Source organism: Colossoma macropomum, unplaced genomic scaffold (assembly GCF_904425465.1).
Source record: "Colossoma macropomum unplaced genomic scaffold, Colossoma_macropomum, whole genome shotgun sequence".
NCBI lineage: Eukaryota > Metazoa > Chordata > Actinopteri > Characiformes > Serrasalmidae > Colossoma > Colossoma macropomum.
Genome location: NW_023494805.1, coordinates 34,981,084 through 34,994,667, shown reverse-complemented (window position 1 = coordinate 34,994,667; position 13,584 = coordinate 34,981,084). Strand labels below are relative to the sequence as shown.

Genomic DNA, 13,584 nt, shown 5'->3' with positions numbered 1-13,584 from the left:
CACAGCAGGAGAAATGAAGGGTGGTGCCATGTGCATTTCTGCTTCCGTTACCATGACAACAGTGACGACACAGCTGCTATGGTGACGGTGGGTTTTGCGGGCCCACTGGACTGTGAGGAAGCAGCGTGCAGGCAGAGGGGCAAGAAAGTATCAACACAAACACACAGACAGCTAATTACTGATCATGTACTGTATTTTGGATTATTAGTATTTTAAGAATCTGCATTCTGGATGGACTGAATGCTACAGTTTAAGTTAAGTCAGTGATTTTTTTTTGTTTTCTGTAATAGATCAGTTTTGTTTTTTATCAACATAAATAAAAATGTATCATAAAAATGAACAAGTTTGGTTATCAACAAGCTTGGGCAGATGCACAAGCTTAGCTTTTTTAGTTTTTTAAAACAAAAATAAACAGAATATTTTAAATAATAAAGCACCAGATACTAACGAAACAGTGATTAACTGCCGAGTCAAAGTATCGATATACTTGCATCACAAACTGTCATGCGCCCAAGTGAAGTCCATTTGGCTGCATGACTCTTCAAAGGGCACTACAGTTGACACTGTGTGCTATTATGACACATTGCTTTCTAATGTTGGTTATTATGATAAATTCAGCTTTGGGGAAAAGTTTGAAGGTCGTGTTTGGGAGTTAGACAGCAGTTGAGAGCCCTGATTTAAGAAAAACAGGCTGTGGCTAGATTCGTGTAGACACGGGGGTGGAAGAAAGCATCTTGCTGCCAAATTTAGTCTCCTTCGTGCTTCGCCGCTGTCATCCGCGTCGTTATGACGACTTAAAGGGGCGGGCCTTCCCACCTGGGACATTCTGAGATGTTTTTGAAAAGTCTATTTATACCTCACCAGCCGGCTCCATTTCTCATGCTTTTAATGCTCTCTTTAATGCTGTCTCGTCCCCTCTGCGCTCTCTTTCTCTCACATTTTGCACATTTTATCTTTCACCACAGTATATAACCCCACCACACAGACAAAAGATCATGAAAAGTCATGAAACAAAAATATATATATTAAAAAAAGCTCAAAACACATATATTTTTCAAAATCTTACTCATCATATTTAGTTAAGTTTATTATTTAATCCCTTTTTCCTCTTTTTATACATATACACCATGTAGAAATGTATTTACACTGTTTACAAATTATGTAACGTAGCGCTTTGAAGAAACGCACAAAGAGATCAGGGAGTGAACTGAGACTTGCTTATTTTTGGAGTGCAGCTGAGAATGGGTCAAGAGAGCAATTATGGGGCTCAGGCTGCAATACAGGAAGTCAGACTCTGCTTCACTGAAGTTAACTCTTGCACAAATCAATGGATGTGTGATAGAATCAAAGCATGGACACACGTTTGCAACACTGCGCAAGCTTGCAGATGCACAAAGAAGTTTGGCAAGAACACATGCACATTTTAAACACAACATTAGCTTACAGATGCAGTTTTATGAAAATATGCACACTCTCGCAAACACCCAAGCAGGCAATCTGGTTCAAATCAAGATGAACTGAAATTTGACTTTGTATTGAAAGGCCCTCAACATCATGTTATAATAAAGCTGACATTCATCTTTTATAACCATTGGCAGTAATGAAGCTAGCAATTACAAAGAGCTGTGTTCGGGCTTTTTAACATTTAGGACCAGCTCAGAGTGAGTTTAATTAAATATGAATAAATGTACATTAATAAAGGAGAATTCCACCAGTTTTTCAAAATTTCTGCAAAACCTATTAAGATGTAAACAGTCATTTGGAGTGTTGTGATGTGAGAAGCTTAAAGAGTCAGAATTGCTGACAGTGGTGGTGAACCAATCGTCAAAGTGTTTAATGCCTCTAAAAGCCCCCTCACAGAAAGTTGTTACATGAAATAGTTTAAACCTGTACAAAAAGACTGACCACTTTTGAGATTGACCACTATTTCACCATTATGAAAATTACATATAAGAACTCAGAAGACAAATAGTAAATTAAGTGGCTATATTTCCTCTATAGTTTTCACAGCAAACCACTCTAAATGATGGTTTACATCTCAGCAATTGAAACATGCAGAAATGTTGAAAAAATGTTGGAATTCCTCTTTATGAACTACTGAAAATACCACTTCACCCCAAAGACTGCTAATAAAGAATGGAAGCTAGTCAAAGCAAGTTAGCTTTAAGCAAGCAAAATCATGCCAGACGGTCTCATTTAGCTTTCATCCTGATATCAGCCATTACTCCTCACAGGCTATTTTATCTTTCTGCACATTCAGTTTATTGAACATTTGACTTTCAAATAGTGCTTAAGTAACTGTGCATTTGTTTCTGCATTGTGCTTGAGCTACAGTAACAACAGTCAAACTTCACACTGAGGTAAATGTAACCAGCTTATTCTTATCTTGGAGACTTCTTTACTGCGGCGTAGAAGATAATTTCCTAGTAGTGTCCTCTATGTTTCAGCATACTGTGACCCTCTGTTAATCACAGTTAGTCCAAATACATTCCTCCTGTGAGAGCATTCTGAACCACAAACCCAAATCCGCACACTCCCCATTCACTCTTCAAGCAAGAACACGGTTATGAATATTGCAGAACATCTGGTTTCATCCCAAACCTTCATTTTCTGAAAGAAGCAGAGACAGTTCACACATGACAGACTACTGCCTCCTGCAGGACATTAAGAAGATACTGCAAAGTGTCAGTCGCACAAAGCATCACACAACCTTCCAGTAAGTCTTAGAAAATTTCCATCTTGTTTTGGAAAAATTAAATGTAAAATGTAAAACTGAAAATAAAATGTCGCAAGCAGTCAAAAAAGGTGTTTCAAACTATTTGGATTTTTTTCTTCTGGTGTGTAAGGCAAAACACAGTTGTGCAATTGTATTAAACATCATTCAGTCACTATTAAAATGCAAGAAAAATGTCACACATCACAATGTTACACTTAAATTAGTATTTCCTTCTAACCAAACCCAAACAGTAGTCATAATGCAATAGAAATATACCTAGCTAAATTATCTACCAGAAACAGAAGAAAGCTGGAAAAGAAAAAAAAAAAGATTTACTGACAGACCAGCCAGATATGAAAGACAAACTTGGATCATTCATGTCAAAGGAAATGAAGAATTACTCAGTTTATTGTTTAATATTCCTGTGTCCACACATAGATAGAACAAGTATGCATGGATACGTGTGTTTTTTACATGAGTCTAGTCATCTTTAAAAACACCAGTCTTTACAAAGGAGGCATAGTAACTGACAGCCAAGAATCCAGGAGAGAGGATAGCAGCACATGGTGTGTGTGTGTGTGTGTGTGTGTGTGTGTGTGTGTGTGTGTGTGTAATTGTAATATACTGCCAGGTCCAGATATCCTGCATTAAGATTTTACATTTTATTTTTCCCCCCTTCAAGGTCCTTTTAATGGCTGGACTGTTTTGGGCTTCATTCAAAAAAGTTCAGGGTGAAATACTTATTACAACTTCCGTGTGAAATGGCAGGCCAATCTGCTGTATGTCGAGCAGGCAGATATATGTAAATGCACTGGATGTTTTGACATCACAGAAACAACAAATTTAAAACAGGCCATTTTTGCAGCTTAGTTTCCACATATGGACTGAGAGCTGAACAGTACGTTTTGAAACTTTTTACATATCACATCAGACTCTTTTATTTCAAAGAAGTGAGGAACGTTTGGTTTTCTGTTATATTGGCCATTTAACGTTTATTTTATTACTGCTTCTTCGGTTTCAGTAAACCTAAACTTGAAGCTTGAATGGAACTAGATCTTATGGTCAGATGACACCACAACTTGTTATGCCATGTGCCATGCAGACCACTGACGTTTCTGGCATTTGAATAGGGATGGGACACACCATAAAATAAGTAATTTATTGATGCTTTGGGGGCTGATCTGCTGCCAGTGGTCCAGGGGCTCTTTTTAACATCAGTAGTTAATAAATTCCACGAAGTAGCCCAAAACTTCGACTGTCTCTGCCAAGAAGCTGAGACTCTGCCAAAGGTGGTACTAAAAAATCAGCCCAGACATTCCTCTAAATCATTTGGGCAGTTCATGAATAAAAACAAGTACAATCATTAAGAATACCAGGAGTCTGGAGGTTTTTGAAAGAACTCCTACAGCCTTATTAAAAAAGATTAAAAAATGATTTGGGATGGTGATGACTGTGGCACCTTTTTGTCATTTCCAATTCATTTTTATTATATGTAAAGCGCTCTTCCTGTGTTGTTATATCTGGTAACAGCACGTTTTTTTATCATACCTATATCATTCTGCTGCCCACCAGTTTGTAAGAAACAAAACCAGTCAGCTGCTAGAACTACTTTTTTTGGCTTAAGAAATTGCCATTGTTGAAAACATGCATTTGACACAATGTTTGGGCCTTCTTTGATTTACTTTTTCTTTACTTTCCCAAACTGCTGTAGAAGAGCAATAGAACACTTCAAGAGTGTGTTATCCTATCCCAAATGCTGTGTGACCAAATCACAGCTGTGATGTTATTTGCCATAACAATCCCCCTTGTGTTGTGCTGCTTAATCATATCTCAGTTTAGTCTCACGGGGCCAGACGTGATCTCGCAACAAGAACATTTTGGGCTAAATGTAAGTGGAAATGTAGACTTATGGGAACAAGCTGAGTGTGAAATTTCTAAACCAATTCAGACAAGACATTTGTCTGTACTTTAAAGCAATACATCTGTAGTATCCTGTTTGAAGCTTGTTTAAGCATTCTCCTTTCAAGAACTTTTGTACTAAATGAGGTTTTAAGAAAGTGCTTAAAACAAGATTCATATAGTAGTTTTTGCTAATTTTAGATTATTATGCCACCAGATCAAATTAGTTTTACTGATATAGTAACAATGCTATAAACGAATGAAACATTCACTGATTTTTAAGATATAAAGATTATTTACAGCACAAGATCTTTATCCAATTTTTAACCCTACATCTACTATAAATTGAAGCCGCTCTAAAAATCTATACACATAGATATACATGCAAAGGGAAAACAGTTTTGTTAGCTAACGGTAAATGTTAAAAGAGCGCAGACTAGAGGAATTTGGGGGTGGGTTTTAGAGGGCGTGTCCCCTTGATTTCGCCTCAAAAGTTTAACAGGTTGTCCCCAGATGTGTATTCTTGTTATGGAATCACATCTGGCCCTGCTAAAACTAATCTCAGTACTGTTTTCTATGATGTTTTTTATAAAACTCATCAATGTTGGCAATAATTGTGGACCTGACAGTAGTTTACTTTTATAATGGCGCATGTGTGTTACGTTTGATGCAGTTTGTGGTTGTGGTTGTGATTGTGTGTTTGTGTGTGGGTGTGTCACTACTCTATGTAATGATCTCTCGCCCACTCTGTCTCTCCTCTTTTCTTCTCTCCCTCAGCGGAGCGCTGTCTCTCTTAGTCGTGGTAGCGTTCTCGTTGCGGTCTCTGTGGAGCACGCTGCCGGCTGTTTCTTTCACTGTGCTCATGCTCCCTCTCTCTGTCTCCACGGTGATGATGGTGATGGTGATGGTGGTTGTGCTGAAGAGGCGGCTCCTCCTCCTCCTCTTCCTCCTCCTCGTCCTCCTCCTCGCGGGGGTGGTGTGTGTGCGCGTGTGGGTGCGAGTGTGTGTGTGCGTGGCTAGCTCGTGGCTCAGTGTAAGCAGAATCTCTGCTCTCCAGCGTCTCCTGCCTGGAAAGCGTCCGTGCTGTGCGGTTGTGGTGGTGATGATGATGGTGGTGATGGTGATGGTTGTGGTGTTCGGTCCGTGTGGATGAAGAGCGGTGGTGTACGTGTGGTGCTCTCCGCCCGCTCCGTAACGGTCTCTGTTCTTCCATGGCCACTGGCTCTTCCTCCTCAGCGTCATCATCCTCGGCGTGGTCCAGACTGCCCTGCTTTTGCAGTCGATGGTGATGACGGTGATGGTGGTGATGATGGTCTTCTTGAGAGCCCTTCCGCTCGCCCAGCGACTTCTCCACTTTCGGGTTGCTCCCCATGCCCTGGGTTAGCACACACAAGTGCACACACATAAACACACAGTTATTCATTAATGTACTGAAACATAATAATTAGAGTTACTGCACTCCACAGATTTAGCATGCTCTAACTTCCTAAAAGAAATACTCAACTTTTTTATTTTATTTTTTTTTTTTATTTTTTTTTACCTAATCTCTATCCGTCACATCTGTAGCTTAGTACATAGTCGATTATCACGGACAATAATTTTGACGCATTTCGCCGTTCTTAGTAAAAGAACTTTTAACGGAAGTCTGTCATTATCGATTATATGAGTAATCAAGTAATCTAGCAATTATTTTCACAATTATTTTCAGTTTGCAAACATGTTGTGTCTTTTTTTCAGGTCAGACAATAAAAATGGGCTTAATTGAGTAATATAGGGATGGTGTTTACCTAGCTGCTAACACAGGCATTTGAAGCATTTGAAACTTAACAGACATTCAGTTGGTTCTTTACAGTTAGTGTACTGAAGTAATCACTGTAAAATATTTAGTATGTTTTACAGTGATTCCTTCAGTAAACTAGCTGAGTAGTACAAGAGTAGTCTGTTAGCCTCTTAGCTGTCTGCCAATCTGTTCAGCCTAGACCTAGTTAAACAAAACCTTTTACTTTATATACATTTTTACTTTAATTTCACTTCGTATACATGTAATTTGTAACTACAAACATACATTCATTAGTGAGATCCTGCTGATGTAGGTTTCCTGTCTTTCAGTGATGCACACAAAAGTGCTGATAGCTGTCATTTGTGGAAGATCTTCAGCCTGCTAAACACAGCCTTATTACGTTGTGAACTAATCACTGAGCCGATTCATAGAGAACGGAAAGTTTAATTGATTCATTTTTTAATCCAGTAATCGATTTTAGTCAAGTAATTATGATAGCCCTGGAACTTTGAGTAAAAAATAATTTGTTTCTAAAAATACATAATTTTTAGTTCTTTTTCTAATTGCAGGTTGACACCCAAATGTTTGTGGTAACTGACTGTCTGCTACAGATGTGGCAGAGGAGTATTCCTACACCCCACACAAATCCATAAAAACCTCCAAAATTCAGACACACATACATAACATACTGAGTGATGTGCATCCAGAACAAAAGAACACTGCAAACCACTGCAAAGCAGATATCGAAATGCAGAGAAAAAGTTTCAGTCGTGTCTCTCACACTCAGTAGAAATCTCAAATATCTGTAGTATGAACATACTGCATAATTAGACCTGGTATAACTTTAACAGTAATTAAAACTGATGGGATTCATTCCATAATGGCTGGTCATTGCAGTTTCAGTCCCCTAAACTGGCTTTAGTAAAACTATAATTCAGTCTGAGTGCAAAAAGCAACTAAGCTGCTCTCTCTCTTTCTCTCTCTCTCTCTCTCTCTCTCTCTCTCTCTCTCTCTCTCTCTCTGACCCATCAGCACACACACACTCACCATGGCTGAGGCTACCCATCTGCAATTGGAGTAGCCTCTTCAGTCTGAACATGAGCCACAGCAGTCAATAAAGAGATCGATATGTTTAGAATATAACACACACCAACACACATATAATATTGATATGCAGTGGTTTTCAAACAACTCTGGGTGTAATTAGAGATACAAAAATAATTAGGGGTTAGCATCCCAACAATGATGAATGATTACTATGACAGTATTTGAAAACAGTGGTAAAGTTAATATGCAGTTGAAAGATCACGATGGCTTGCAGAGATACCTCAGTGATTCTATGAGTTATGTTCTTTGCTCCACTTTGAGAATCTCAGCTCAGTTCTGTTCGGTTTGCTCAGGATTTTCTTTTTCCTTTGTCCTGTTTTATCTCATCCTACTTGACTTTGTCTCCAGCCACTACAACTCTGGACTTCTGTCTAATTCCTTGTCATCCACATCCATCTGTTTTTCTCTCTGTAGAGTTATCTCTCTTAGATGGCCCGTACTGGACATTTTTCTTGTATTATATTCACAAATTTTTGCATGTGATCTCTGCTCTAATATTGCCTTGTATTGTGCCCCATTCAAAAAAGTAGTATGGGCTGAAATGTGCAGTAATAGTACTTATCACTTCTATGTAAATGGGTGGAGCTACACTAAATGGTCGATCTTGGGAATGCATTTAAGGTTGCAATAAATTCAAAATGAGCTGTTTTTTGCAGCTTGGTTTTCAGAAATGGATTATATAGACTGGGTAGTGAACAGTACATTTTACAAATGCAAATGTGTTTACAGCTTATCCAAACTTTCATTTTAAAAAAGGAAAATTCATTTATCTTGGATATGAACCCTTTAAACCATTCTTCCCTCCCTCCATCACTGTGTGCTGATGTGTTGGCAGGACAGAGCTTGGTGAGCACCTGGAGCTGCAGGTTGGACAGTGTTTCTGGACTGGCCGACTGAGCCGCAGTGGAGGTGGCAAGTTTGTCTAAGACTGGGTTAGCTGGAGCGCTGCTGGCCGGATGAGTGGACTTCCAGTAGGCCTCCAAATAGTCTGCCATGTGCTCACAGGCATCTTCTAACTGATTCTCATCCAAGATGATATCAAAAAGCTCCTACAGTGGGTAAAGGTCAAAAAAAGTCATGTGAAAGAGACATTGGTGAAAGATTAATGGAAGAGAGTGGGAATGAAGAAAAGAATCAAGAAGGAGAGGAGTGAAAGGTGGAGACAAAAAGAAAGAAAAACAAAATAGGGGAAAGAGAAGACATAACAGGAAGTGAAGGAGTAAAGAGGGCAAATGAGACAGCAACTTCAGCTGATTTCATCAAACTAATACTCTTTCGCCTCTGTTTGTTACATAGACTCCTCAGTGGGCTACTATTAAAAGAGTGGATAAATATAACCTTTGAAAGTTAGTCAGGGCATTAGTGGAGCCCAGCTTTGGGTTATGAAACTACTGGAATTGGTGTCAAAAATAAGGTGACCCATTTAGTCATTTTATATATTCATTCTGTATGAATTCAAAATCAAACAGATTATTCACAGAGGCCTCAAGGGCTGTAACACACATAGGGCTTTAGGGCTTAAACTAAGACTGCAAAATTTACACTACCCGCACCCACTCACTTACTACACACACACACATTCATATACCACTGGCATGCATTTTCTCACTGTTAGAACTGTTAGATGCAATTTTAGAGCTTGTCTATAAGTTTGAGAGATGTCAGCACATGCACCTATCTGTCTGTGTGACTGTACTTACTGGAGGGCACTGAGCCAGTTTGTCTGCTGCCACCATTTGCACATTGAGGTGTTTGGCTTGAGACTTCCCTCTAGACTTTATCAGTCTCTGTAACACCTGAAAAACACATATACAGCATCAGTATCATCATGACAGCAAAACCAATATACCTCTTTAGCTTCAGTTCCAGAGAAATAAATAATGGCAAGTAGGTGGGAAGATGTTTTAAGTTGTGGTTGCTGAAAATGTAAGCACTATATATGTGATATTTATCATAACATGCTATAATGCAGGGGTGGGCAACTTGACAATATTTTATCGTTATCATGCTAACTTCTGTTATCGTGACACAATAGGCATTTCTAAACGTCATCAGTGCATGTTTCCTTACGAAGAGAGCACAATTATTTCTGTTAAACTGGGTTTAGTACGGCATGGTATGTAAACTATTAGATAACAATCACTGTATTGATAGTTTTTCATGGCAGTTTTTAAATGTGGCTACTAGTACAGAGTCTATATGTCAAAATATCGTGACATGTATTGTGTATCCTCAACATTTCTTTATGTGTCGTGATGTATTTTTTCCCCACCCTTCCTATAATTTGACAACAACTTTGGCAGTAATTGTAATTGTAACTGTTGTAATTATTACACTTCATTATTCTTCATTTTTATGGATTATCTGCAATATTATTGTTATGGACTCTTAGTTGTATTTTAGGGGGTTTCATTGTCTGTGTGTAATATATTTAAGGGTCATGATATTCTTCACAATTCTACACACTGAGTGAGGGAGATTTTAACTGCTATTTATTTCATTTTTTTAAACTGTTCTTTTTATGGGTGTTAGTAAGATATGGGCAGTTATGTGGAGTCTTGTCCACATGTTCAGCATTTCATTGTTCATTGTTATGCTGTGTATATGACAACATGTCTGACGTCTGATTTACCAACATAATTTTTAACTTTAGAGAAAGAGAGAGAAATGTGGTATTATATCACTACAGGGTATAATACGAGTGAAGTATTTTGTGTTTCTCTTGTGTACTATTTCTGTCTGAGCTATCATACTGTACAAGGTCACAGTTATGCATTATACACACTGAAACACTCTCACAGACCCATGTGGTGGTGTAAGGAGTGAGAGAAAACCAAAAGAGTGACAAAATGTATATGATCTGTGTGTTTTTGTGTACCTTTGGAGAGGAGATCTTGACATAGACGATGATCGGAGCGAGTGAGGTTTTGCCCAGTTGAGCTGGATGGTTTATAGTGTCAGCATCTAGGACCACCAACTGCAGCGTCCGCGCCAGCTCAAAAATCCTCTCAATCTCACTCTGTACCTCAGCTAACACAGAAGTGCACAAAGAAGGGCAGTAAGAATGTGGGTTTACTAACTTCTGTTAGTTCACAACCCTGGTCATTTTAAGCCAAAATAAAAGACAAAATTCATATCATTTAAAAGATCTTTTTTTTTTTGTTTTCCTGTAATGATTTTGCCTGCCTCTAAAACACCGTTTGAGTTTTGATTACGTTATTGTGCTTTGGCAAGTGGGGAAAAATAAATAAGCTAACCAGTAATATAATTTTTAACTCCCGTTCCCACCACCCAACCACTATGTGAAAAGGCTCAGCAGGCTCAGAGGCCCTCCCTAATACCGAGTTTTTCTTACATCATTTTACAGAAAAAAAATGTGTTATGATTTCCCGTTCACGATGACTTTAACAGCCTACTGTGATTAGAGGCCAACTGTGTGATGATTTAGGCATGCTGTTTGCACAATGCTAACTGGTGGGGTAGAAGCTTCCATTACATGTTAGCTACATCAGTCTCATAGCTCCAGTAAAAAACTAAAGAAGTAAACTTCAGACACCAAACATATCTTGGCTGATTGACTGCATTACTGCCGGTAGGGGGTTTGGGGTAGGGTGGTCCAGGTAATTTTGCAAACCATTGCTTTAATTAAACTTTCGTCGATGCCATTTTAAAATTTTAATATCTTGTTTTGTGTGACTATTAGTCAGCTCAATAAGAGTGGTCCTGGGTCTCTGTTTAGCAGCTTTGTGTCAACTTCTATTTAACAAACACATATCAACTGTGTAAATAAAGCTGAAATAAACTGAATCTGCAGGTTGCAGGTTCGTGAGTAAGCATGTGTGTGTGCACTGTGTGTGTGTGTGTGTGTGTTGAATGGTGATTGTACAAGAGATTAACAGCAGTGCAATCAGGAGGTCATGCTGTAAGAATGTCTTTGATCTTAATCATGCCTCGTTAATCAAGCCAAACTAACAATCATAACGAGCTTCCTGCTCTCTCCATCTCTCTCTCTCTCTCTCTCTCTCTCTCTCTCTCTCTCTCTCTCTCTCACACACACACACACACACACATACTATCTAAAATCCTGCACCCTCCTCGTGACCCCTGGCCACAGTATTCTTCACATGGTGAGGGGAATGTGATATTAGCTTTACTGTCAAAACGTTGTATCTACTTTGCAGAAGAAACAAAAGAATTCAGTAACTTTCATGGATGTTAACTTAAAGAGGTTTGTGTAATTTTGGACCACTTCTATTGGTCCACTCAAGATGAAATATGAATATCCCTTTCTAATGGTGTAAAAAATAAAAACGTGTGTATGCCCTTCCGTGCACCTGGGTTCATTACATTTTTGCTAGCAGTGGTCGCTCTGCGTACCATGACAACAAGGAGCCTTTCAGAAATAAATAAAGGTACAGTCCTGGATTTAAAAAAAGTTTGGGAACTGAAGTTATTCAAGAGTTTTCTTTGAAGTATTTCTTAAAAGCTAGTAAAATAATAACGATTATTCAATATATCTTCGATATATCTTTAGACTCACTAGAAATGTAGCATGGAGTCAGTGAATCATGAAATTTGGCTCAAAATTTGGTCACTAAACTGCAATATTCTGTTTATATGAAAGGGTTTTTCTAGTTAAAACAACAAGGAGCCTTTTGAAAATAAGTATAGGTTAAAAAAAGTTTTTTAATTTAAAAAGAGTTTTTTATTGAAGTAGTTCCTAGAAGCAAGTGAAATACATAAAAACTACATAAACCGTACGTTCCCTTTCTGGAAATGTGGTTTTAAAAAATTCGTAAGGTTCTCGTTGGTGTAATTTCAGGCAGCATGATTTAATTATTTGTATTAATTGAAATTTAAATATCTGATACCACAGTGTTCAACACCACACTTATATACACTCATAACAGAAATGCACTCACCAAGGTTGGAGCGCGTGTTGGATCGTTCAATGATGGCGTGTTTACTGGGGTTATTCAGAACAGACCGCTTGGCCAGAGAAATGTCGGCTGTCACCCGTGTGATGGATATCCTAAAGAGAGAGAGAGAGAGAGAGAGAGAGAGAGAGAAAGAGAGAGAGGGAGAGAGAGAGAGAGAGAGAGAGAGAGAGAGAGAGAGAGAGAGAGAGAGAGAGAGGGGCAAGTGAGGATATTTTAAAAAATTGGCTTCCTACAAATAACAACAGGAAAAAAGTGATACTGCAATATACATTCATGCCAACCAAGTACATAAATAAATTGCAAAGGAAACCAGACAATGATGTTTTGCATTTGCATTATTACTACATTAGAAAGTCACCAAAATATACACTATGGTCATAATTTGATACGCTGCACCACACAGCTGTGTGTGTTTTCAGGGTAGTGCAGTGGGAAGAGGGACTGGTCCTGCTCTGGGAATGCTCCAGCTCAGAGAAAGCGCAGGCATGCAGACCAGCTTTGTGCTTATGGTCCAGCATGGCCAATTAAGGCAATGAGACGAGACTATTTAAAGTAGCTCCGCACACACGCTAATACATAAACTACCCCAAAGGAGGACTGACGAGGCTGCCAGAGAGACACAGACAGGGACTTTCAGAGGCTCTTACCTTCCCTCAAATCTGTGCTTCAGAAAGTCAAATAATGCTTTCTGCATCATGTCCGTTACCTGTAAAACAAACAGAATTCAACTGAAAATTGCAGTTTACCAAACTTAATTGAACGACAACATTTTGTTGGTGCAATGTATTTTATTCATGTGGAAATGATGTACCCATCACTTTCAAAACAAAACCTCGTATTTCCAAAATGGTAATTTTAATTTTAATTAAAGAATAGTTTTAACTAATTAAATGGAAAAATGGAAGGTAATGCAGAAATCATTCATTCCAAGAAACATTTCTATTGGTCCATTAATCATAAAAGTTTGACACAGTGTAAAGGTCAGTTGGTATTGTATGTCAAAAAATTAAAAACGTTAAAAATGAAGATGTTTGATGAATTAAGAGACATTTTTGATTAGATACAGTTCATCAAATATGAGTGCCAAGCAAGGACCAAGAATCAGGATGTGGCCAGGAAAATCTCAAAACATTCCATAGAGT

At 38.4% G+C, this 13,584-nt stretch overlaps 1 protein-coding gene across 3 annotated transcripts in view; it reads right to left on the bottom strand.

Annotated features, from left to right (window-relative positions):
• Positions 1-5,023: 5,023 nt before the first annotated feature.
• LOC118826609 (voltage-dependent L-type calcium channel subunit beta-2-like) overlaps positions 5,024-13,584 on the bottom strand; it is an 85,598-nt gene continuing 77,037 nt past the window's right edge. For 2 of the 3 annotated variants that reach the window (XM_036597623.1, XM_036597624.1), the window contains 6 exons: positions 13,090-13,148; positions 12,425-12,534; positions 10,381-10,532; positions 9,203-9,298; positions 8,357-8,551; positions 5,024-5,990 (listed from right to left, as the gene is read on the bottom strand). In XM_036597623.1, the coding sequence (XP_036453516.1) occupies positions 5,409-5,990; positions 8,357-8,551; positions 9,203-9,298; positions 10,381-10,532; positions 12,425-12,534; positions 13,090-13,148 (1,194 nt within the window). In that variant the 3' untranslated portion in view covers positions 5,024-5,408. Of the gene's footprint in view, positions 5,991-7,442; positions 7,487-8,356; positions 8,552-9,202; positions 9,299-10,380; positions 10,533-12,424; positions 12,535-13,089; positions 13,149-13,584 lie in introns of all 3 variants that reach the window. The other variant, XM_036597625.1, reaches the window with a different exon arrangement.